Raw genomic sequence first — 25,203 nt, forward strand, 5'->3', positions numbered from 1 at the left:
ACCCGACAGAAAAGCTAACCGTTTCACATTCCTCACCTCACAGGTGTGTTGCTTCTGTAGAGATGTGCAGCTTTTCAGTGACGCAGCAATCCTCCCCTTTGTCCAACACGCACAAACACTGTCTGCAGTGTAGCAGAGAGTCAGCCAAACGTCCTCTTTGTGTGTTTTATTGTTTTATTATGGTATTGATTTTTTATTTAAAACCGTTGCTGTGAACGATGTGGTTTCGACGCCTATAAGGGGTAGCCTAATCAAGACCACCGTTTACAGCCAAGCTTGGTTTCCACAGGGGAGGTTGGCGTCCCAGGAACAGCAGTTGTCTCAGGTTTGGAGCCGTCAAGGTTCGTAGATATTGTTTACTTAAAGCTCCTTCACACTTTCAGCTTAAATCAAATACAGTAGCGGTGAACGAGGTGGTGTTACAGCTCTCATCAGACACTCCACTCTTAATTAGCAAGTGTTGGCTACCCTTGATAACACAATAATGACAATGCTTTTTCTTGAGAAACTGAGTGACTCAATAACATACGAGCAAGAACAAATAACAGTCACATTTACTGTAGGTGTTACAGTGTAATAAAATGCTGATTTGTAATAGCTCATTTATTATAACTCCAAACAAAAATAATCTCTACAAAAAATATTCAAATAATGTCATATAATATCGATACTTTGATATATCTTTTACTCTCTTTTTAGATTTCTGATGAAGTTAAAATTCTGTTTTTTCCTGAATACTGTGTGGATTAAATCTCGCTAAGTGTGGCAACAATCACTCATTCCTATGATGACCATAATAGTGACTAAAATTGTATTATTCATAACCTGAAGAGTATAATAATAGGTAGAATCTCAGCATCAGTTAGTGGGCACATAAGATACATTGACAGAAGATAATCATAAAAAATGCAGCAGAAAAGGAAAAGGTGAAAATAAGTCTCATTTTTTGAAGAAAAATGAAACCTGATTTGACATTATTCTATGTAGGCCTCAATAGCGGATGCCCCTCCCAAAACTCAAACTCCACCTCCCCCCCCCCCCCCCATTCCATATAACCCACAGGTAAGCCTCCTCAAGACCCTCTCCCTCCTCCTCCATCCAATCACACAAAAGAAAGAGCAGTGCGCACACCGAGGGGCGTTTGACCCGACCAATAACAAAAGAGGAAAACAAAACGTCTTCATGTTTCTTCCTACCACACATCCCTCCCTTCTCTGTAGTGAACAGCAGTGACTAAAGTGTTCTCTTTTGTTTGTTTTTGGTATGAGGTTGCTCCAGCTCGTTTACAAAGGGAGAGAGATGTACTGGATATCGAAAGAGACACTGATTAGTTGTCTGATTCTGCTTATTATACTCCCATTCTCTTTCTCTCTTCTCTCTCCCCATAACACACACACAAACACAGGACCGCTCCAGTCCAATAACAGTCCAGTGAGGTGTGTGCATTCGCGTGTTCACGCGTGTGTATCAATTCTACTCAAGTGTGTTCAAAGGGTCCGTTGGTCAGCTAGCGTGCTGTGGGTTGCCCGTTCCCTACACACACACACACACACACACACACACACAGAAAAACACACACACACCCCACCCCTGGCTCCGGGGGTCGTGGGGGGAGGATCAGTGTGCAGTTACTATGGCCAGTAGGTAGGGGAGCAGGATGCAGAGGAGCATGGAGGCCAGCGGGAGGTGGGGGGTCCAGGCCGAGCTGCAGTCTTTGCCCCCCTCGCAGCGGGACTGTTGGCACAGCAACCCCTTGAAGTCCGGAGTGCAGATACACTTTTGGTTCTGGTAGCAGGTCCCTCCGTTCTGACATAAACGCATCTCCTCGTCACACACGTTGGCTGTGAGGGGAGACATGGGGGAGGGGAGGGGGGGGGGAGACGGGGGGAGGGGAGGATCATTTGACAAGCTTTGCCATCACTGACACAGTAACACCGGTCTTCTTTCTTCCCTCCTCTTGTTCCCCTTGATCTGTGTTACTCAAGCACCTTCTCTGGGTCAAATGAACGATATCTCCATTTTTAATTCAGATGATTCTCAACCCTGTTGCTGCTGCCTGAATAAATAACATCATTAAACAGCTCGGAAAGACATTAGGGGAAACACAGAGGTACTTTATGGCGTGCATGATACTTGATCTAAAATCTCGATGAGGAAGTCCTTGTGTGTCTGTGCGCAAATGAGTGTGTGTGTATTAAGAGAGAGAGGGTATCACGGGCGACTTTGTAGGGCATGATGACGTGACAGACTGCATCTTTATTATTGATGGGACTCTTTTGCTGAAGAGATAGAAACGTCTATGGGAGCCTCAGCTGTAACCCCACTGCTATTCTCCTACAACAAACACAGAATGTCTCCTCTCACAGCCCCCCCCCCACCACCACCTCTCTCTTGTGCTCTTTCTCTCCCTCTTTCTTTCCCGCAGCTCTCCCTCTCTCTTTCTCTCTCTCCCTCCCTCTCGCACGTTCTCTCTCTTTCTCTCTCATGTAAATTGGAGATGGCGTGTTAGTGTGTACAGTATGCTACTGACTGACCCAGTTCGACAAAGCTCTGCAGTAAATAGAGTCGAGATTCCTTCCGAAAACAGCCTCTGATATGATGGTACAGCATTGGGGAGTGTGGGGGGGGGGGGAGAGGGGAGGTATGTGAAGAAGAAGAGGGTAGGTATGTGTGTGCGTGCGAGCGAGCATGCGTGTAATGGGGTTAAGGTGCGACAGGGTCATCCATTAACGGAGCAGGTGAGGCATCTAATGAGCTGCGCGACCCAGTCCCGGGTGGCAGGAGAAAGAGTAGGAAGAGGAGAAGGAAGGGGCATGTGCAAAGACTCAGTAGTGCTATGCTCTAGTAACAAGAGCTCCACGCAGACTATAGTGTTTGACACTTGAGGAACGGTCTTGTTTCACTCGCACAACATACACACACCAAAACTCCCCCCGTGTCTTAAACACACACACACAGAACGCCGAGTGCAGTCTCTTGCACCGCATACTCACGGTAACACCCTTGTTTCCAGTAGTACCCGGGGAGACAGTCGTCACACTTGAGGCCGGTGGCGCCTTCTTTGCACTGGCAAAACCCAGTACCGTTACAGCGGTCATGGACCGAGCCCATCTGATTACAGTTGCACTCTGGGAAGAGGGAGAGAGATGGGTGGGGGGAGGGGGAGGGGGGGGGGATTGAGAGGGGCAAGAGGAGGAGGAGTGGGAAAGAGAGAGAGAGTTAGGAGGGGATTTGGGGAGGAGAGATGGAGAGAGTGGGAGGGGGGTGAGAGGGGGAGTGTGGGAAAGAATGAAATACACAGAGGGATGTTGGAAAATGTCAGAAAACGTAATGGTCTCTGACAGTTTATTTAGCGTACTTTTTGGGGCTTAGATGAAGTATTGGACAGAAAATCAACTCCACTACTGTGTGACAATGTGGGGGGAACGTGTGTGTGTGTGCGCGCGAGTGTGTGCATGCCCATTCGTGTTGGCACAAAGCTTCTTATGTGTTTGTGTGAATTCTTGTCAGCTTAGAGGTTCCTGTGTGTCTGTGTGTGCGTAAACATGCTCTAGAGAGCCTGCTCTGTATTGATTCTGTGCCATGCACAGTGTGCCAGTGGCCTGGCAGGCAAGCTAATGGGGCCTCATTTGTGCTGACTCCAAGGCCTGGCCCTGGGTGTGCCCCCACACCCTTTGCCCGGCATGGGAAGTTTACGTTCCCACCCCCTCACTGGCCACCTACAGATGGAGCCCTACCAACACCAGATTTATCTCCATGGCTAACCCACATGGCTCGTCTCAATACAGGTCGATCCAAGGCACAGTTTGCAAGGAGGTGTTCAAAAGGTTTGAAATGTAAGACTAACAATGTGTAGCATTTGTGGATATTCTCCCAAATCAATGCCCGTTAATGTATTGGTTCATACTAGCTCACACACACACACACACACACACACACATGCACGCGCACACACGCAAACACACAAATCGTGCTTCCCCCAATCAGCCCCCCACCAAACACCTCCACCCACCGCTACCCTCCCGTCCTTACGCAGACACACAAACACACGCACACAAACAGGAACTTTCATGCATCGGAGAATGCGCACACTCCCCCGCACAGACGGCCAGTCTCGCCTCCCCATCTTACCGATGCAGACTCCTTCGTCATCCAGCTCGGCGGAGGCGTTTCGGAAGTAGCCCACCCTGCAGTGCTGGCAGTTCTGGCCCCGGGTGTTGTGCTTGCAGCTCACACACGTCACAATGTTCAGGTAGTCGATGTAGCTACAGCGGTTAGAGTGGCCGTAACACTCACAGTCTGAGGGGAGAGAGAAACAGGAGGAGGAGGTGGAGGAGGAGGAAGAAGTTAGAGACACGTTTCTCTCGTGAAAGGAGATGGAGGGAAGAAAGACGACGAGCATCCTGCGCTGTGAAGGAATGAGTGGCGGGCAGAGTTGGCGAGCAATCTGAACAGACACAAGTTTGGATGTGTCATGTAGGGACCACATGAGCTGTTTGAAGTCTCTCAATGGGCCTAACAGCATCTTTGGTCATTTGGTTCAATTCAAACACTTTGGATGCGCATTAATATTTCAATTTTAACACTAAGATAATGTTAATAGTTAATAGAAAGTTAATTCATAATTTATAATGATTTCATATAAAATAGTCAATACATTTATCCTGACCATCCCTTGTATATTGTGTGTTTGACTAATTCAGTAAAAACAGACCTCTCTCTCTCTACCTCCTTCTCTTCCCCTTCTGTCTCCACCTTTTCCTTCTACCCCTTCACCTCTCCCTAGAGGTAGCGCTGACTGTGCTATACTCAGCTCTACTGACGGGAATGTATGTGTGTGTGTTTTGTGGGAAGATTAAAGAGGCTTGTTCTAGGAGAGGTGAAAGTGTTTTCTTACGACATACAGGATGTGTTACAAGTCAATCTATTACATTTGTATTCTTACAATAAGATCTATCTGTCTGTCTATATGTCAGTCTGTCTGTCTTTCTGTGTCTGTATGCAAAATCAATATAATTATAATCTACATGTATTCATTTAATATATGCTTATCCAGCACTGCTGTACATACATATTATGCAGAAATCTATGTTTACAAATGTAAGGTTCTCCGCATAACACTAAGATGGATTTAAGAATGCATTATTTGGTATTGTGAGAGGGAGAGTGATTCCCCTTGTGAGAAACGAAAAGTAATCATCGTGAATGTGTGGAAGTCTTGAGTGTATGAAACAGACCAAATCAAACAGACCTATGCCAGTAGACACTTAATATGCAGAGTTGAGGAATAACAGTTCGATAATTATATATAGTTAATTTTATGGAGAGGAGAGGAAAGGAGAGGAGAGGAGAAAAGAGGAGGGGACGTACTATCTGTGATTCTTTGGCTGAGGTTACTGCCTAATTAAGGTTTTAGTAATCTTTAGAAGTCTGCCGAGTGTAAATGCTGGGAGGCATCTCTGTCCTCTAAAGAGGCATGTTTACCTGCATGTTTATGCAAATACACATTTCAATGCACATTAAAAAGTTGGAGTTTAGCTGTTTAATCAGCCGTCACATTATTATTTTATTATTGTTTGGTTGATGATGCCGCCTGAAATATTTATGCACAGCTTTAAAGGAGGCAGGCGAGGAGCGTTGTAAAGTGCCTCCCTCAGCAGTTGAGAAGAGATAGAGAGATATTGAGAAATCTGGGAAAGAGAGAGAGAGGGAGTGGGAGGGAGGGAGGAAGGCAGAGAGGGGGGAGACCAGCTAGTTAAATATAAATGCCCAATTAAAGTTCAGACAGAGTGTGGAAGAGGACATTGTCTCACACGTAAACGCAAAGTCAAGATGCTGCCTTATGGAACGCTGTCAATTGATTACAAGAGGCCTTCATTAAACTGTGTAACAAATGAACCATTAAAGTGACAGTCAGTCTTAAGAGAGTTTGATTAGCATGCGATTGGATGGGGGAACTGTTGTCATGTGGCACCTGGGGAAGGAATACATTGAATGTGACACAAATCTTTCAAGAATCTGTTTGACGAGAGTCTGAGTGAAGAGATAAAGAGAAGAAAGACAAAAAGAGAGGTAGAGAGAGCGATGCCCCAAGAAGAGAATGCGACACAGAATGTCTAATTAGTAATGATAATGATAGTAAACATGGTGGACGTGGATGTGAATATTCGAGATGCTTACCTTGGTTTTGAGCCAAACAAAATCAAAGCAGAAGGGGGAGGGGTGGTTAGAAAACAAACCATGAACAGACAGAAAGAAAGGATGATAAACTAAAACCTGGCAACGTTTTATTGGATTCTCCCACTGTATTTCAGCACTGGTCTCCTACTCTTCCAAATGACACTTTCCACATTTATTTTGATTTTTTCTTTCTGTAAAATACCCTGTAAATTACTTTCGATTAAAAGACCCCACTGAGCTAAGCCAATAGAACAGGCCGTTTATAAATCAGGAGGCCTGCTCCTGTCCTCTCCATGCCTCTCCGCTTCCTCCCTGCTGATGTCTGTACCATCGCTGCTCTATCTCTTACCTTTGAAATCATCGTACACAATCCCAAACAGGTGTCTGGCCTGGGGCTCTCCTGAGATCAAGAGCTTGAGCAGGCCTTGAGGAGATGAAGGAATCTTTGTTTAAAGACAGGCGATCAGGATCCACACCGCTGTGCACCACTGCACACAGTCTGCCAGCTCTGGGGTTTCTACAGAGCCTAAGGGCTAATGGTGCCTGGCTTTGCTGCATGTAGCTACGATGCAGGCCAACACTCGGCCTGCTAGCACCTATAGGGGCTACTTGGCTAAATGTTGCCTAGCTTACCTAGCTACAGTAGGTTCACACGCTACAGAGATACCTTAGCACCACCAAAATTCAGGTTGCTAGTACCTACTGCATGGGGCTACTGGCTAATGTAACCTAGCCTACCTAGCAACAGTAGGCCTACAGGCTGCAGTATCAAGAGGCAGGCTAACATCACCAGCACTTAGACAGCCAGTAGCCTAGGGGAACACAGGTGGAAGGCAAGGAGAGGCCAGGAGGTTTAAATCAAGGGAGAGAGGAAGACTGCTGGACTCTACGAGGGTGCGTTCATACACCAAACACAAACTACTGTCGTGACAGACCAGCTAATGTAGCAGTGATTCTGTTCTACCTTTCCGTTTTCTCTCATTCTCCATGTCTTCCTCTTTTTGCTCCTCCTCCATCTCTTCTTTCCTTTCTTCCTCCCCGTTGTCCTCCGTTTCCTCCTCCTCCTTTGTTTGTTCCACCTCTTTCTCCTCCTCCTTTTCTTCCTCCGCCTTCTCCTCCTTCTCCTCCTGTTTCCCTGAAGGACCTCCTCTCTCAGTCCCTGTCTCTGGTTTTAGAGGCTCTGCCAGCACCACAGAAAAACAGTCACACTCCTGCCGATGATCTACAAGTATGCTCTACGTGGCCACTAGTCAGGTCTGACTGGCTGCGCCCATATCGAGGCAGCAGCTCATTCGCCTCTCAACTCCACAGGTCGACTTATGATGTCTGACCGGCTGAAACAAAGTCGAAACAGTGCCATTCTTTTCACACACCCTTACGGTAGACTACAATCTACAGATCAGCATAGCCTACGTGTCCTTCGCAACGTTTCGCCAGTTACCTTGATCTTCAGTTTCAGTTTCCTCTCTGCCCTTCTTTTCCTCCTCTTTCTCCTCCTCCTCTCCCTCCCCCTTTCCTCCAGAGGGGTCAGGTGACTCCTCCGTGGCCAGCGCCTCAGATGCGGGACCCTCTGGTTCTGAGGGGACTGTGAACATCCCAGCCGCGAATCACACACTCTTCTCTCTGTCTCTCCAGCAGCATCCAATGAAGGCTACCGCGACTACAAGCTTATCTACACGCTCCCCAGGATCGCTGCATCACACTAGCCCACACTAGGCTACACACACAATGATACCTTCGGCCTCCCTCTTCTCCTCCTCCTCCTCCTCTCCCTCGTTCACCTTCTCCCCGCCTCTTTCTTCCCCTCCCCTCTCTCCCTGTCCTCCTCTCTCCTCATCAGGGGTTTGTCCGGGGGACGGCGTGGGCTTCTCAGCGTCCATGGCCTCGGGTTTGAGCGGAGCTGTGAGTGGCGGGAGCCAGAGAGAGTGTTGAGACACAGGAGCATCAGAGACCTGAGGGGTGTGAAGACATGACATCCTCTTCCTTTTATCTGAACGGTGCAAAGGGCTTTCTATTCTCCAAGGTCTCACTTCCTGTCCTTACAGGAAAGGGCACACACTCGCTATGACTGGCGTAGAGAAAAGTCCACTCTACAGACTTCCACAAGCTTCGGGCGCAGGACAAAAGTGAACTTGTCGTCCCAGTAGCATGACGTGCACTTGGGATGACCTTCGAACTGAGGAAAGCAAACTTCGAATCGATTTGCTCCAACAACGCTGTATTTTTTTCCCCCACAGTTCCCGCGGATTTGTACTCGTCTCAGACTACAGAACTTCGACCAGCTAGCCTGTCACCTTCTTCAATCCACCTCTCTTCCTCTTCCTCCTTCACAGCATCCTCTGTTTCCTCCTTTTTCTGCTGAGGTAGCTACCCAGAGACGCATCATATTGACATCTTTGATCTCGAGATGAGTCAAAACTGAGTGGCATAAGGACGTGATGAAGACTAACCATCACTAGGCTACGGTAGTAAGGACTTCTGTCTGGCAGTGCCCCCCTCTGGTGGTGATAGGGAGGAAATGTGTGTAAAATACGTCTATCCCAGGAAGGTCAACGTTTTTGACAGGCTCCATGAAGACACACTTCCAGGCAAGCCTCCCATGCACACACACACGCACACACACACACATAGAAAAGAGACACACACTGACAACCAGCCTACATCCAGAGGGCTCTAGCGGGACAGAAGGCTGGCAGATGTTTCCCCCTCACTACTTCATCCCCACTCACCCCCCTTCCCCCCTTCCCCACTGGCCTCACGCCATCCTTGTACCCAAGCATCATACATGACCTCAAACTACTTATCCCTGCCCCCCCACGCGAATGTTACTCCCGGCACCCTGCTCTCCTACCCTGAAACACACACAACCAGCCACACACATGGCTGTGTATATATATCCGGTTCTGTTTATAATCTGGCTGACCGCCTAGCTAACTGTCTGACTGACTGACTAGTTGACTGTCTGACCACCCCGCCCCTGCCCCTCACCACTGGGGCAAGAAGCCTGAAACTGGGCATCTTCCCCAGCTAGTGTAGAACAGCACAGAGAGAGGAAACCCATTTCATCAGAGTTCTCCCACAGTGCCTTGTGGGAGTGGTTGATTTGCAGTGCCACGGGCATTCATCTCTACCCCGCTCCTCAGCTTAACTTGTACTGTCTGAGTGACCCCCTTGGAGCCAGGCTGCACTGGCGGACTAGCGGTTTGGAAAAAGAGAGAGAGCTTGTGTGTGTGTGTGTGTGTGTGTGTGTGATGGTTTGCTTAGCCAAGGAACGACAGTGATGGAGCTGTTAGATCATCTGCCCTGGTCAATAGAAGTTTGATGGATAGCCAACACACACTTGCTAGGCATGCTGTCCAGGATGCTGACAGTGCCTGTGATTTCTCAGGCCAAAATTCCTTGACATTGCTAAGCAACACTCGAAGTTAGCGCACACACACACAACACCTTAGGAATGGCCAGCTTGATGCAGTCCATGTTGGATGTCACCAGAATATTTGTGTGGACAGTGGGCTCATAAATTCAGATTTATTAGTTACATGACTATCCATAACATTAGCAACCAGGGCCTTGCTTTGGGAGCAGATTATGAATGCAAATCTTGGGTTTTTTGTCTTGGCAAGCTACTGAATCTGGCCTCTCATTTTCTCTTCTTCTCTCATCTCTCTTTTTTCCCTCCCCCTCTCTCCTTACCTCCTGCTGTATCCCTGTCTGTCTCTCTATTCTCCCCTCTCTCCCTCACTTCTGTCTCCCTCTCTCTATTGCAGTGCCAGTGACTCCATAGGGACTCTGTCTCTGAACCGTGTAGACATCACTCTGAGTGAACCAGGACCCTCACTAGCATAGCCAACACTCTACCCCTCTCTTCCTCCCTCTATCCATCACTCCGTCCCCTTTTCCTCTCTCTTTCTCCTTCTCTCTCTCTCTCTCTCTCTCTCTCTCTCTCTCTCTCTCTCTCTCTCTCTCTCTCTCTCTCTCTCTCTCTCTCTCTCTCTCTCTCTCTCTCTCTCTCTCTCTTCTCTCTCTCTATGTCTCTCTCTCTCTCTCTCTCTATGTCTCTCCCTCCTTCCCTTCCTCCCCGTTCCCTCTCTCTCGTTCTTCTCCTCTCTCCCCCTCCCTCCCTCTCTCCGTCCTCGTTCTCCACTACAAACACTCACTCGCCCACTCGTAACAGGATTCCTGTGTCGTTATCCAAATTGAATGAGCAGCTCTGACAACTGATATTGTGTTGCATCGTGTAACAGAGTTACAGGAGGTACAGCGCCATAGACGGCTTTCCAGTCCAGATGGAGCCATGCCACTGACAAAATCAACATTCGAGAAAGGATATTTTAAGCGTTCGACTGGAATGGAATCGTAGTGCTATTTCCTGTACATCTCTATGTAAACTAGACTAGGCTTCTAGAATGACTGTACATCTCTAGAGGTCTAGAATCTAGCCAACACTAGCTCTAGCTATGGGTGAGGCTTACCTTCATTCTCAGGCACCATTGGCTCAGACTGTTCCGTCGAGGGCGGGCTTGTCATGGGGGGGGAGTTCTCAGCTTGGACAGGTGGAGTGGACTCCTCCTCCACAATTGGTGGAGAGGAGGAGGACTCCTCGGGGATTGGCTGAGGGGGGTCGGACTCGACTACAATTAGTGGAGACGACGTGGACTCCTTTCCCATCAGTGTTGCGGACTCCTCAGCTATTGGTGGAGAGGATGTGGGAGGGGGCAGGGACTGTGTGTCTGAAGAAGTCGATTCCCCCAAAGGCTGTTCTGGGCGTGGGGTGGGTGTGGTGGGGGGAAGGCTGTCAGTGAGGTTGGGCTCCGCCTCTGGGGCTGGGGGCTCCGTTGGGAGGGCGTCGGCCTCTGGGGAGGCGTCGTCGACGCGGGGGAGGGGCTCTTGAGGAGAAAGTGTGTGAGTACAATGAGGGATGGGGTAGGGTGAGGCATTAGCATATGAGATGCTGCCTCAGATTGTTTACCCAAAGAAAGCCTAGCTTTCCTTTTCTTTCTAAAACACATTCACTCACTGACCGCACACACACGCAAACACACACACTCACAGAAACATGCGCACACAAACTGTAGAAGTGAGGACACAGTTAGGAGTGTCGTTCTCACTGAGACAGGCTAAACTCCAAGCTGTGCCTACGTAACACGTTCTGCTCTAGGAAACTGTGTAGGTTTAGTGACAATGAATGCAGAGGCTGTTTGGTTTCAGTGGTCAGTGTGAGGTCAGACTATACTGTTAGGAGTCCTTGTTAAATGTTACATGCTTCATTACAAGTGTGTGCGTGTATGTGTGTCATCTAAACTACAAATATATGGAGAAATGTTGCTACAAACAATAGATATATAGAGACAAATAAACACAACCGTCATATCCCCTACACTCTAGTGACCAGCCAGTCTATAAGTCCCCTACACTCTAGTGACTAGCCTACTAGTTTCCTACACGCTAGTGTACTACTCAACTAGTCCCCTACAAACTAGTGACCCGTCTACTAGTCCCCTACACACTACTAGTACACTGTACTAGTGTACCTGGAGTCTGTGTGAGAGGTTCTGGGTCCGAGAGGCCTGGCTTTGGGTCACCTGCTCCTGGAGCGCTGGTCTCTGTCAGTTAGAAGCACATAGGCTCAGTCCTCCAACATAAACACAGACACACACACACAGTGGAGGAGAGGTACACATGCACATACACATGTGCACAAAGACACAACCACTCACACAAATGCATCCACAAACACTCACAGCCTCGCCCAGCTGACAGGCTTTTCACACAGCGTATTCTCAGCCCAGGGCTATCCTTAGCCCTAGGCAAAGAGCGGACCCCGGGATAAGTTAGACCCTTTTCACGCACACATTGCTAACCCAGGGTTAATCTAAAGCCCAGTTTCACATGGGCGCCTTTTAGCCCCGTGTTTGGTCCATTTTCAGAGGATAACCCTGCAAACGTGAGGCTAACCCTGTTCCAGAGCAGAGCCAGCAAGCCCTCGGGTAAAGTCGGGGCTAGGCCACTTTGAAATGTGCCCGGATTGAGCCAATATGAAAGCTTTCTTAGCCTGGGGCTAACAGCTCCCTTAGCCTGGGGCTAAGAAGGTTCTAAGAATGCTTTTAGCCCTGGGCTAAGTGCAGTGTGACAAGCCTATGCTCAGTAGCATCCCACTGTCACGTTGGGAACTGCCCACTAAAACTGTGGAGTTACATAATCTGGTGACATGAGCAAGTCTGTCGGCACAGATGGATCTACTATCTACAAACTTTCATCCCAGGCAATGCTCGCCCATCACACATCACCCACGCATGCACACCCACACATACATGCCCCCACCTACACACCCACCTACACACCTACACACACACCTACACACATACACTAAATGAACCATGTTCCCAACGTCCCAATTTATTTCTTTCCCCGCGTCTCTCGCACGAGCATGTTGGCATGTAATGAGATCATTTGTCAGCGGCACTAATGCAGCCAAAATAAACGATAACAATAACATCTAATGCCACCTGTCAGTCACAGTGTCCTCTTCATTAGTTACCTCGGCGACAGACAGCAATCTGGTCGGCGCTAACAACGCTGTTGTGATTCACCAGAGAGGAGTGGAAGACAGAACCTCTAATGCCACCCAGCTGAGTGACAGGAAGGAATATCTCTCGGCAGGTTTAACACACCTAAATAAATAGGAGAGCGGCGCTCTCTTTATGCTACTAACTATTCAATAATGATAGAATCCCAGGTTGGGACACGAGGTGTAATTGACCTGTTTTTTTGGCAGCTAAGCAATGTGCAGATCTCACCAGACCAGGAACCACCAGTAGAGGGGTTGGCCTATGCGAGGACAGGAATCGGTGCTTATCTGGGTAGTGTGTGCGTACTCGTGTTGTATGTGTGTGTGGGTGTTTACGACGATTGTGTATAAGGGTCAGAGTGTCAGTGTATGATGTCTTTAGTCTTCCGCTGAGCAGAGGGGATTCTGTCTGACCTTCTGAGGAAGACATGGGCTTGGGTGAGCAGGGAGGAGCAGGGGTTGGGCAGGGTGGAGCAGGGGGAGCAGGGGTGGGTGGAGCAGGGGTGGGTGGAGCAGGGGGAGCAGGGGTGGGCAGGGTGGAGCAGGGGGGTCAGGGGTGGGCAGGGTGGAGCAGGGGTGGGCAGGGTGGAGCAGGGGGGGCAGGGGTGGGTGGAGCAGGGGGGCAGGGGTGGGCAGGGTGGAGCAGGGGGGGCAGGGGTGGGTGGAGCAGGGGGGCAGGGGTGGGCAGGGTGGAGCAGGGGGGGCAGGGGTGGGTGGAGCAGGGGGGCAGGGGTGGCAGGGTGGAGCAGGGGGAGCAGGGTGGGCAGGGTGGAGCAGGGGGGCAGGGGTGGGCAGGGTGGAGCAGGGGGGGCAGGGGTGGGCAGGGTGAGCAGGGGGGGGGCAGGGGTGGGCAGGGTGGAGCAGGGGGGGCAGGGGTGGGCAGGGGTGGGCAGGGTGGAGCAGGGGGAGCAGGGGTGGGTGAGCAGGGGAGCAGGGGTGGGTGGAGCAGGGGGGGCAGGGGTGGGTGAGCAGGGGGAGCAGGGGTGGGTGGAGCAGGGGGAGCAGGGGTGGGTGGAGCAGGGGGAGCAGGGGTGGGTGGAGCAGGGGGAGCAGGGGTGGGTGGAGCAGGGGGAGCAGGGGTGGGTGGAGCAGGGGGGGCAGGGGTGGGTGGAGCAGGGGGAGCAGGGGTGGGTGGAGCAGGGGGAGCAGGGGTGGGTGGAGCAGGGGGAGCAGGGGTGGGTGGAGCAGGGGGAGCAGGGGTGGGTGGAGCAGGGGGAGCAGGGGTGGGTGGAGCAGGGGGAGCAGGGGTGGGTGGAGCAGGGGGAGCAGGGGTGGGTGGAGCAGGGGGAGCAGGGGTGGGTGGAGCAGGGGGAGCAGGGGTGGGTGGAGCAGGGGTAGAGTAAGTGGGAGCTGGGGTTGGGCAGGGGTTGGTAGAGCTGAGCCGGACAGGGCATGGCAGGGTAATACAGGGCAGCAGTGGGGTTGGGTGGAATTTGGGACTTTGTGTTTTAGACCACCCTTCCCCCTAGACCCATCAATCCAGAAAACCAATCAGCAGAGGGCTCTGAGGATTAGGGCCGCTGGCCCTCTAATCTCCCCCTCTGGGCATGCTCACTGAGAGCGAGGGGAGTGAAGGGGGAAGGTGGGAGGCAGAGGGGGAAGGGGAGGGGGAGGGAAGGTTAGAGAAGAGCCCTGACCCAGGATAATACCCAGCTTAGATCATGCCCTCCGCGCTCTCCGCTACTCACACTCACTTGAAATGTGCAGTGTGTACACGAGAGAGGCCTAGAGAACACTGTCCCATGCACACTTACATCATCCTCATATGTAACAGTTGATACGGACCACGTCAAATAGGTCTGGGCCAGCCCAAGGTTGAACCCAGTTGGCTGGGACTGAGGCAGAGATCCAGCGAAGGCTACTGATCACAGACTCCCAAGTGTGGTTGAGGGATGGTCTGGATACTAGTTTGTCTATGAAGGGAAGGTTGCTAAAACCCAGACTGTTCCGGCCCAGCCTGCTCTGTTACCTGTAGGGAGATGCTGGGGAGGTTAGACGGAGGGGAAGGGTGTGTGTGTGCGTGGGTGTGTGGCTGTGTGTGTGCGTGCGTGCGTGTGTGTGGCTGTGTGTGAGTGTTTAGGAGGACCTCAGACCTCGGATCCCTGGGAGGAAGAGAGGAGGATGAGGATGATTTATGGGGATCGCTGAGCTGCGCCATATGCCAACCATAAATCTACACAGACACACACACACACACAGACACACACACACCTAAACACACGCACATGCACACGCACACACACACAAACACACACACCTAGATCAAGAGACACTACTCGCATTGGGGTCATGTCCAAGCCAGACAAACTACCATTTTCTTAAGCAAGATGGTCACAGTAGAGCCATGAAATTGTAACCATGGTAACCGCTGTAAGGTGACAGAGCCCTGGAACCCGACACTGTCATGATATACAGGCAGCGTCCAGTAACCATGGGCACAGACCCTGGAAAGGAAAGTAGTGGTGGCCTTACCCTTTCCCATCCTCTAAACCCTGGTGTGCACACTGGAAATAAAGTGGATAGGCCTTCCTGTCGTGAATGTATCCTTTTTATTCTCTCAGTCTAATGGAACCTACTTCTACCTGAATGGTGTTTCTGCCGATCCCTGTCAGAGACCCTGGTGCGTTTACATCATGTGAAGGGTGTGACGCTGGCTGACGGCAGGTCATTGAGGGCTTCTCAAAGCTCTGTGTTTGATTTGGGGGTTTAAATCTCCAGTCAGCACCCTGTCAATCAATCACCGCTCGTCAACAAAGTCTTCCGAGGGACAAAAGCGCTTTTCACTTTTCAAGGGAAACCACTTAATGGATTTCCTTAAAAACAGAACAGCGCTCCTGAAATTCCTCTTCCTCCTCCCCATCCTCCTCCTCCTCTTTTCTCCCCTCCTTCCATTCCTCTTGCCACTCCTCCTCCCCTTACTCCCTTCATCCTGCGGTAAGTGCTTTTTTTCCGGGACAACACAAGCTGCAGCCAAGATGGCAGATTTAAATTTAGCCCTGGTCAGCTGAGGCCCTGACGGGTTCTAAGCGGCACTTTACATCCTGGCCTGACAGACTCTGGTTGTACCTGATCTTGGTTCCTCAGAACCAGTCAGTCAGAACAAACCGGGCTGGACAGACCCCCCCCCCACCCCGGTGGGACCAGTCCAGAGCTGACACAGCCCCGTCCCAGGGACGTATAGACGGACTTCAGAACATGTACAGGCTGAGCGGTGGGCTACTGGTGAATAATGTAAACTACCATTTAGGTATTCACTCCTCCCCCATCCTCACGCACATACACACACACTATATGGGTATGCACACACACACACACACAAATATATAAGACCGCACCCCCCCCCCCCTCCACACACACACAGGTGCATGAGTCTACGGCTACCAGCTACCATAGTTCTACTGCCCACCTTCTGGCAGGTGGATGAGAGCCCCTGAGGAACTGACGTGGTGGGGTCAGGTTCTAAGGTGGGGTCGGACGTCACGGGGGTGGTTTTAGTCACCGTCTTCGTCGCGGCAGTGGACGTGGTTGTGGTCACCACGGTAACCGGCGCAGGTTTCTTAGTTGGCCGTTCTGAGAGTGAGCAAAACAAACTAGCCTCTGAACTCGATACGACTACTGGAAAGACAGAATTGGTATAATAGCTCTGGTACTATGCATGTCCTGTCTGGACAGGCTAGGGGGAAAAAATATTCTCAGTAGTATGATTCTCTTCCATTTTACTCTGTTATATTATATTCTGTTGTGTTGGTTTGTTCTCATTCTGTATTATGTTCCATTCTACTGTTGTGTTGTATTCTACAATACAACACAACAACCCTGCAGTGCAGCCCCCCTGCAGCCCAACAGACCAGAGGATCCTAGCAGCCTGTCAGCTCTGCTGCTGCCACTTTGCCCATCGCTTCTGTCTAACCGCTTCGGAGCTCCGAGGCGCTCCACAGAGAGAATCCCTGATCACATTCCCTTTCATTCCTGCCTCTCCCAGACCCTCGCTCGGAATCACACGGCATTACAAGACACTTACAGACTTACCCATCCCAGTTTTCCCCGCTCTCTTCTTCGCGAGCGTTTGTCTCACCACCTCCCATTCTCTTGCTCTCTGTCTCTCTCTCTCTCTCTCTTTCTCTCTCTCTTTCGCTCTCTCTCTCTCTCTCTCTCTCTCTCTCTCTCTCTCTCTCTCTCTCTCTCTCTCTCTCTCTCTCTCTCTCTCTCTCTCTCTCTCTCCTCCCCCCACCTCCCTAATTTTCTCAGCCATTTCTATCTCTTCTCCCGCCTACCTGTCTCCCCCACCCCTCCCTCACTTCTACTGCCACCCCCCCCCCCTCTCCTCCCCTCCCCCCTCCTCCCTCTGTCCCCCGTCAGGCAGTCTAAACAGAGGAGGCAGAGCGGTGGAAGGAGCCCTCCTGTGTAAGTTAGTGTGGTCGTGATGAAAGGACGAGACCACTGAGAGACCCATGAATAATGAAGAAGTCGGGAACCTTCGTGCTGCAACACTGAGAGGGAAGAGGGAGGGATGAGGAGGGAGGGATGAGGAGGGAGGGATGAGGAGGGAGGGATGAGGAGGGAGGGATGAGGAGGGAGGGATGATGGAGGGAGGGATGAGGAGGGATGAGGAGGGAGGGATGAGGAGGGAGGGATGAGGAGGGAGGGATGAGGAGGGATGACTGACTGAAGAGGGAGGCAAGGAGGGACGGATAGAAATGTCTAATGAACGACAGCGGGAGGCAACTTGGAAAGAGAAACAGAAACAAAGTCACAGAGAGCGAGAGAGAGAGAGAGAGAGAGAGAGAGGGAGAGGGAGAGAGAGACAGAGAGAGAGAGAGAGAGAGAGAGAGAGAGAGAGAGAGAGAGAGAGAGAGAGAGAGAGAGAGAGAGAGAGAGAGAGAGAGAGAGAGAGAGAGAGGGAGAGGGGAGGGTAGAAACAGCTCCTAAGCTGTAATTGCCAGTTACTTACTAGAACCGGAGGAGGACCCAGCGATTGCACCTGAGAGAGAAAAGAGAAAAACGAGAGAGAGAGAAGAAGATGAGGATCTGCTTATGCATTCATTTGTCTAAAACATGACTCTGCTCATTCATCACAGGCATGTTGTGGAGGGGGGGGGGGGAGGGGGCGGGGGATATAGTTAGAGTGTGAAGTATTCTAGAACATCAATCAAATCTAATTCTTTGATTTTGGAACACAACTCACAGCTTTGTTTGCAGTTACCTTGCCCCGCCCCGCCAGGCCCAGTTGAGGACTAGACCACAGGGGATGCCAGTAAGGATATATTAGATATGAACCACTGGGCCACCCTGGAGGTGGTGGGGTGGAGGGTAGGAGGTGAAGAGGGATGGAAGGGGTGGTGGAGAGAGGGCACAGAGGAGGTGGGAGGGTTGCCCTAGATTATTATTTTATCGTCTCCTGCTAGCTAGCTGGTTCTATTCTCCAGCATCTACCCCCACAGTCTCTGCTCATCTACTCTAAACTAGAAAGAAGTCTGTCAACCCAGTCTCTATTTCTATCCCCTCCATTCCTCCTCTCGTCTCTCTCTTTCTCCCTCCCCATCCTTTTCTCTCAGTGCATCACACATTCTCTTGATCTTAGTTTCATATCCAGGACCACTGTTAGAGAAGCTGAAGGGGTTCCATGTCGGCATATCTTCTATGAATTTTCTAGATTAATGATGAGGTAGGGCAGCTATACAAGTCCATAAACGACTCCGTCCAGGCATGCAACCCACAAACATGGCAACAGAAGATCCGGCGTGCAGTTTGTTTCTTGTTCAGTTTTGTATCACTGTCTGATTGTGTATTGGGTTACTCAGCTGGGATCAATCACTAACCTGATTGATCATGCTCTAGTTAGTGCTCCAATTTAATATCTATTGATTGCTGTAATATGGCCGTACACAGATAGGATGTTGATTTCGAATGTGTATACTATAAGTGCCCTTGTGTCGGAAACCACATCTAATATCTAAGATTATCTCATATCCGTAGAACCCAGTTGGAGCCAATGTATGTGTGTGTGTCAGTGTCTCTTTGTAAGCGGCGAGATAGGAACGAGTTGGTGTGTAAGCGTGTCTCCGGACCTGTCCCATGTGTTTGAGAGTGGGCCTGTGGGAGTGCGTGTGGAACTGCCATACGTACATTCATTTGGGGATCCGTTGGGCGTGGGCATGTAGGAGCCAGCTTTCCAGGACTTGGCCTTGTAGCCTCTCTTGCAGCGCTGGCAGTCCTGGCCCGTGGTGTTGTGTTCACACTGGCACTGCAGGTTCCCATCCTGCAGCAGGCACAGCGAGGCGTGCAGGTTACACTTACACCTGGGGATGGAACACACGCGTACAGCAGGGCTTTAGGGGTCCGAGTAGATCAATCGATACCGTATGTAGATGGATAGATAGACAGATCGACGGACAGATGAATCTGTCTGCATTCGTGTGAGGGTTTGTGTGTGTGTGCAGGGCCCAGGTGGGCTGGTCCAGAGGTAGACATCATGAGGAGCAGATGAGGAAGTTACGGAGCAACGGCGACATTAAATTACAGCCGCTTCCAGATGAGTGACCGGATTCCAATCCAGTTTGTTCCGGTGGAGTGAACAGCAATCCGTCCACATCAAATATTCAAAGAATGGCCCTGTACGCTTGCAAAAGGACTACCTCAATCTTCCTGCCTCATCCCTCTCTCTTCCTCTTCCTCACCCTCTCTCACTCCCTTTTTCTCTCCTTCTCTGTCACTACTCATCCCCTCATCCCTCACTCCAGGTTCTGGGGTCTACCTTGCCTCTCTGCGTCACCAGTCCACCTCGACGCCAGTGTCCTTGCACAAAACAGTCATGCATAACCACATCAACATATGAAATAGAAACAATAAATAAGTAAACACAGTTTGACGTGGCCAGCTGGTTGTTGAGATGTTCAGGCTCTGCTCAGAGCGGGTTCAGAGGAACATGGCTCTGATCTCTGATCACCTGGAGGTGCTTACAGCAAACTCGTCAGAGATTCATTAAGATCCCAAACTACTACAGCACTGAGGAACAAACGTGGAACCATTGTGGCGTTCCATTTTCTTCCTCAGATATTGCAGCGAGACAGGACATGACTTGGCAAAACTGACTCGACAAGATCTATTTGAGCAACGCAAGCTCTCTGATTGGGCGAGAATCTGATTGGGCGAGAATCCATCCCCCCCCCCCCCATGCCGGCTGGCATGACTGATGCCAGCCGGTGAGTGACAGCCCAGAAGCGCGTCACACACAGGAAGTCCAACAGGAGACGGGAGATGATTCTCCATTACCTGATCAGCACCCACAAGCTCCATCTCTGGGAAGGACTCAGAGAGGAAGGAACAGACTATTTAAGAACTGCACTGGTTAAGCCGGTGTTAGGCTTATTGGCTGTATCGCATTCAGGAGATCAACCTTGCTAGGCTGACGCTCACGCGCACAAACACACGGCACACACAAACACACACACACACACACACACACACACACACGGCACACACAAACACACACACACACGGCACACACAAACACACGGCACACACAAACACACACACACACGGCACACACACACACACGGCACACACAAACACACGGCACACACGGCACACACACACACACACACGGCACACACACACACGGCACACACAAACACACAGCACACACAAACACACGGCACCACTGCGATCAGTCTTACTGCATCTATCATGATTTACACAATTATCATGGGAACATTGCATCTCAACTCCCTTCTCTCAGAGAAGAGATCTCTTCCGTCTAGCTTCTGTCTCCATCACTATCTTTCTCTATCTCTCTCATTGTCTTTCTCTCTGTATCTCCCACTCTGAAGCACAACATGGCCCAAGCCCACCACTACAATCAGAGGTCAGTTCAACAGAGTTCAGTCCCATACATGAATTGTCCGAGTTCCCTCAGTGTGTGTGGTGTGTCACGTGTGTGTCACGTGTTTGTGTGTTTGAGTGGCCACCTCTAGTTGTGGTGCTGTACGATGGTTAACAGAGTCTTCTGCTCCAGAGGACAGGAGTCAAGGTCACAGAGTACTGCTGCCGCCGGTGTCCCCCCTGACCAGCCGCCCTTGACTCCAGCGGTACAGTACAGAGGGAGGGGGGGGGGGCACGTCAGCACGCATGAGTGGATGTGACACTCCAGCTTCTGTGAAGCGCTGCTCGCCACTTCCTCTCCACTTCCTCTCCACTTCCTCTCCACTTCCTCTCCACTCTCCCCCTTCCCTGTCTCTTTGAAACACGCACGCGCGCGCTCTCCTTTTATCCCGCGCACGCTCGCTGCCTCTCTCTTCGGGTGACAGCTTGCGCTGGGACTTCGCCCGCTCCCTCTCCACAGTCCCTCCGCGCACAAATTATACATGGCCACAATCGTATGTTAATGTGCAAGATGGCCGCCCCTCGCTGCTAAGTCATCAAAGTGGGAGTAGCAGCTCTTAGCCGAGACAAGTTAAGACAGGACAGCTGCATCCATCAGCTCTTTGTTTATTCAGATGTGTGTACGTGTGTGTGTGTGTGTGTGTGTGTGGTGTGTGTGTGTGTGGGGGGGGGTGGTTTGCACACTCCTCTCCCTGTCCATTAAAAAGGCCCCCTAACAGAGAGAGACAGTGTATTGATCAGCAGAAAAGGATCGTCAGACTGTTTTCTCTGATCACATGTCGGTCTTTCCGTCCGTCCATCTGTCTGCCTGTCTAACTGTCTGCCTGTCTGAACTGTCTGCCTGTCTTAACTGTCTGATCAGAACTCTGCGGCACCAGTCTGCATGACCGCTCCTGCGCTGGCTGTGCCGGGGAGCGAAGGAGAGGTGGGAGACGAGGACGAGAGGAGAGCGGGCTCCTCCACGCGAGAGAAAGATGCGGCAATTGCAAGAATAAATACAACTATAGATGAACAAATATCAAGGGAGAGCCATGAGAGGGGGAGAGGGGGAGGGGAGGGGGAGGGGAGGGGGAGGAGGTGAGGAGAGGAAGCAGCTGGAGGCAGCAGTTAATGGGGCTTTATCACTCTGTTTCTCTCAGTCTCTCGCTCACGCTTTTTCCTCTCCCGCTCTCTCCCTCGCCTGCTCCTCTCCTGCTCCTCTCTATCTGTCCAGGGACACTGTACTTCCTCTCCATCCACCGTGTCTACTGTATCGCTCTATCTTCCCCCGTCCTTCCCTCTCTCTCTCTCTCTCTCCCTCTGTCCCTCTCTTTATCTCCCCCTCTCCGTCGCTCCCTCTCTACATCGCTACATCTCTATCTCTCCTAACTATCCCTCTCTCTCTCTCTATCTCTCTCTGTCTCTCTACTACTTTCTATCCATTCTGGTATGGAGGCAATCCTTAGTATCTCTCCTTCTCTCTCTCTCCCTCTGTAGGGGTGGGGGGATACAGGTGTGGGGGGGGGGAGTGATGAGGGGGAGGAGGGGGCGAACCTGTATGGGAGGGGAAGCTGTGGATCAAATCACGTCAATCAGCCAGTCTCCATGGTTACTGAGGAGTCCTGGTGGGACGGCAACCTTGCCAGGGCCCAACCCCGAGGTGACAAGCGCTGTGCCTCACACAAACTCACCAGGACTTCAGCCGCTCTCTCTGTTTGATCAGCTGTCACACACACACACACGAGCACACACACACACGTCTCAGTACTTGCACTACACCTCCACAGTAGCGGTGACTCCTCGACGAAACAACCAAAAGCGAGCAACAACAACTCACAAGACTAACCACGGAAACATAGACACACACCTCGCTACACACAGGAACCCGGGCGGGTCCGGAGCAGGCGCTGGCAGGCAGCCAGGGTATTGGTGAAACGCTTCACTGAGTCCTATCAGACAGGTGCTTCACACAAAAAGGCTGGTGCAGCGCGCTGCCAGGTGAGGTGTTTTACAGCAGCGCTGCGTTCACGCCTGTTCACCCTCCTGTATCCAGCATCACTCAGGCTGGGGATCGTGTCCTGTCACGGGGCTGTGCTGCCGGGGGCTTGAGGAGCGAGCGTTGCCGTGGGTCACGGAGGTAAGGTCGCTTGCAAATTCCAGGTTTCGCATCCGACGGGAAACCGACTGATTTCGGTTCAGTAACAGTATCGTCAATCGCATGTTATGGTACGATGGTATCATATCATAATGTATCCTATCGTAACAGCCCCTCCAGCCTGCAGGCCCTTCTGTTCCTGCAGCGGAGCCCAGCGAGGAGCAGCGCGGAGCAGGCCGCCTCTGCAGCGGAGCGCGGGTGACTGTCAAGATCCGCATGGAGCCCGATCATTGATCCGTACCTCTTATTGGCTTGTTCCTAAAGTCTTTATCACCGCAGCCCCCCCCCCCCCCCCTCCCGCCAGCAGCCTCGTAAATTCGCCAGAGCTAATTGGACATGACTGCGTTTGTGGTCCCGCTTCATAAATTTCATTCTCTGAAGGGAGAAGATCGATTTTTCTGGAGCGCAGTCTCCTGGAGCGAGTGTGTGTGTGTGTGTGTGTGTGCGTGTCTTAGTATGTGTGTGTTGTGTGTGTGTGTGCTTGTGTGTGATCCCCTTTGAGCGTTTACCTTCTCCCCTAGTTTTCCTCCTCCTCCTCCTCCTCCCTTCTTTCTCTACACTGGTGAAGAAGTAATCCATATCTGGAGATCTTCCTGTAGCTTGTTGACCAGGAGTTATTGTGTTATTATTGGAAGCCTATTTAGACTCTACTGCTGCTCTCCAACCACTTAGACTCACTTATGGACGATTGATGCTTTTTCAACGACGTCGTCGAATAAACCAGACAGAGAGCAAGTAGAATCCACCCACTATGCAAACTCTGCCAAGTTTTAGAAGCCTCTGTGCGTGTGTGTGTGCGCATGTGTGTTTGTGTGTGTGTGTGCGTGCGTGTGTGAGTGCGCTTATGGACTGAGTTGACGGACTCATTCTGAGGCTATGGGGGAAAGGCCAGAGGGATGTTTTGGGGTAACACACAAACACATACGCAAGCTACACACACAACACACACTACAACACACTCAGACAGATTTGGCTAGGTCACTGAGCTTATTTTAAACTCTTATTTTAAAAACGGAACCAGCAGTAGGCTACAACATCAAGAAATATTGCATTTCTGCCATTGAAATGACCTTGATTGACTTTGTGAGATGTATGGTGTGTGTTTGTGTGTGAGTGTGAAAACGTATCCTAGGGGTGTCCCTGGCATCTACAGTTACATTATGGGTGTGGTCCTTACATAAAGTTCTTCTTAGTGAGTGCCTGTGTGCACTCGCATTTTGCGTGGGTGTGTGTGTAGATGTGTGTGCCCGTACGCTTGTGTGTAAATGTGTCCGGACTGCTCTACGCGCGCGATGCGCGTGCGTGTCCATGCGCATGTGTAAGTGTAGCTGTGTAAATTATTCACAGAGAGAATGCAGTAAATGGCTTGTGCGTGTCTAACGTTAAGCCCTCAGTGAAGACCTTGGAGGTAGAGGAGAGGCAGGGTGAAGGTGCATCAGTGGCAGGCAGTGTCGAGGCAGGGTAGAGGCAGGGTAGAGGTGGGGTAGAGGCAGGGTAGGGGCAAAGGGGAGGCAGGGAGGAGGCAGGGTAGGGGCAGAGTGGAGGCAGGGAGGAGGCAGGGTAGGGGCAGAATGGATGCAGGGTGGAGGCAGGGTAAGGGCAGAGTGGAGGCAGGGAGGAGGCAGGATAGGGGCAGAGTGGAGGCAGGGAGGAGGCAGGGTAGGGGCAGAGTGGAGGCAAGGGCTGCAGGCTGAGAGGGACAGGAGGAAAGACCGGGAAGAGTGGGAGAGAGGGTATATATATCCATATATATATATAGGAGTGGTGGTGGCTACAGAACACTATCATGCCAATGTTGAAATATTGCAGTCACTCGTTCCTCCATCTCTCCCCCTCTCTCCCTCGCTCCTCTCGTCCCATCCTCCCCTCCACCCTATCAGTCTGTAGATCAGAAGGGGCCAGCGTGGCTGTGCGAGGCCCTCGGCTCTACAGGGCCCCCGCAACTGAATGGATTTTAATGAACGCCGCAGACCACCTCCTCGCCTGGGAGGGGGGGGGTAACGAGAGAGGGAAGGGGATGAGAGGATGAAGGGACGGAGAAATGGAAAGGGGGATGAGAGGGTGGAGGGATGTAGGGCTAGAAAATGCGAGGATGAAGAGGGGGGGGGAGGGGGGGGAGGGGGGGAGGGGGGGGAGGGGGGGAGGAGGGGGGCATCCTCCTCTCTTCCTCCAGAACAGCGACCAAATGAGGGGGGGGGGGGGGGGAAAGACAGGAACGGAGAAGAAAGGAGCAGGAGAAGACGAAGAGGAGGAGTGCGAGCCGGGCCCAGAGAACAAACGGCACGAAGACATGATGAGGGACAGAAGCTGGGGATGACAAAGGTTTGGCGGGACGCCTCCTCGTTGCCTGGGCCCCCCCACGGGGCCTCGGGCCCCCCAGGGTGACTGTGCTGGGGTGGAGAGGAGCTGTTTGCCTGCAGGGGCTGGGTCTGCGTGGGGG

General features: G+C 51.4%; 2 protein-coding genes across 3 annotated transcripts in view; both read right to left on the reverse strand.

Annotated features, from left to right (window-relative positions):
* Nucleotides 1-169: 169 nt before the first annotated feature.
* The window catches only part of ntng2b (netrin g2b), a 44,417-nt gene continuing 19,383 nt past the window's right edge, over nucleotides 170-25,203 (reverse strand). The window contains exons 4-8 of one of the 2 annotated variants that reach the window (XM_062477454.1): nucleotides 18,875-19,047; nucleotides 17,700-17,729; nucleotides 4,132-4,299; nucleotides 2,994-3,128; nucleotides 170-1,841 (exon numbers count right to left, since the gene is read on the reverse strand). In XM_062477454.1, coding sequence (XP_062333438.1) covers nucleotides 1,618-1,841; nucleotides 2,994-3,128; nucleotides 4,132-4,299; nucleotides 17,700-17,729; nucleotides 18,875-19,047 — 730 coding nt within the window. In that variant the 3' untranslated portion in view covers nucleotides 170-1,617. Of the gene's footprint in view, nucleotides 1,842-2,993; nucleotides 3,129-4,131; nucleotides 4,300-15,898; nucleotides 16,319-17,699; nucleotides 17,730-18,874; nucleotides 19,048-25,203 lie in introns of those variants that run through there. The other variant, XM_062477455.1, reaches the window with a different exon arrangement.
* On the reverse strand, nucleotides 7,196-13,169 carry LOC134033372 (cilia- and flagella-associated protein 251-like). Its single transcript, XM_062477495.1, has 4 exons — nucleotides 11,712-13,169; nucleotides 10,653-11,066; nucleotides 7,916-8,080; nucleotides 7,196-7,765 (listed from the first exon to the last, which is right to left on the reverse strand). Exons 2-4 carry the CDS (start codon nucleotides 10,846-10,848, stop codon nucleotides 7,590-7,592), a joined length of 537 nt encoding a protein of 178 aa, XP_062333479.1. The 5' UTR covers nucleotides 10,849-11,066; nucleotides 11,712-13,169; the 3' UTR covers nucleotides 7,196-7,589.

This window comes from Osmerus eperlanus, chromosome 14 (assembly GCF_963692335.1).
Source record: "Osmerus eperlanus chromosome 14, fOsmEpe2.1, whole genome shotgun sequence".
Taxonomy (NCBI): Eukaryota; Metazoa; Chordata; class Actinopteri; order Osmeriformes; family Osmeridae; genus Osmerus; species Osmerus eperlanus.

What these genes read in the sequence shown, in the direction of transcription:
- LOC134033372 (XM_062477495.1), bottom strand. Translation starts at nt 10,848, where the DNA reads ATGGGAAAGGAGTCCACGTCGTCTCCACTAATTGTAGTCGAGTCCGAC. An exon ending in AATGGTGCCTGAGAATGAAG is followed by an intron (nt 8,081 to 10,652) that starts GTAAGCCTCACC and finishes CGCCACTCACAG; the next exon opens with CTCCGCTCAAACCCGAGGCC. An exon ending in GGAGAAGAGGGAGGCCGAAG is followed by an intron (nt 7,766 to 7,915) that starts GTATCATTGTGT and finishes GGATGTTCACAG; the next exon opens with TCCCCTCAGAACCAGAGGGT.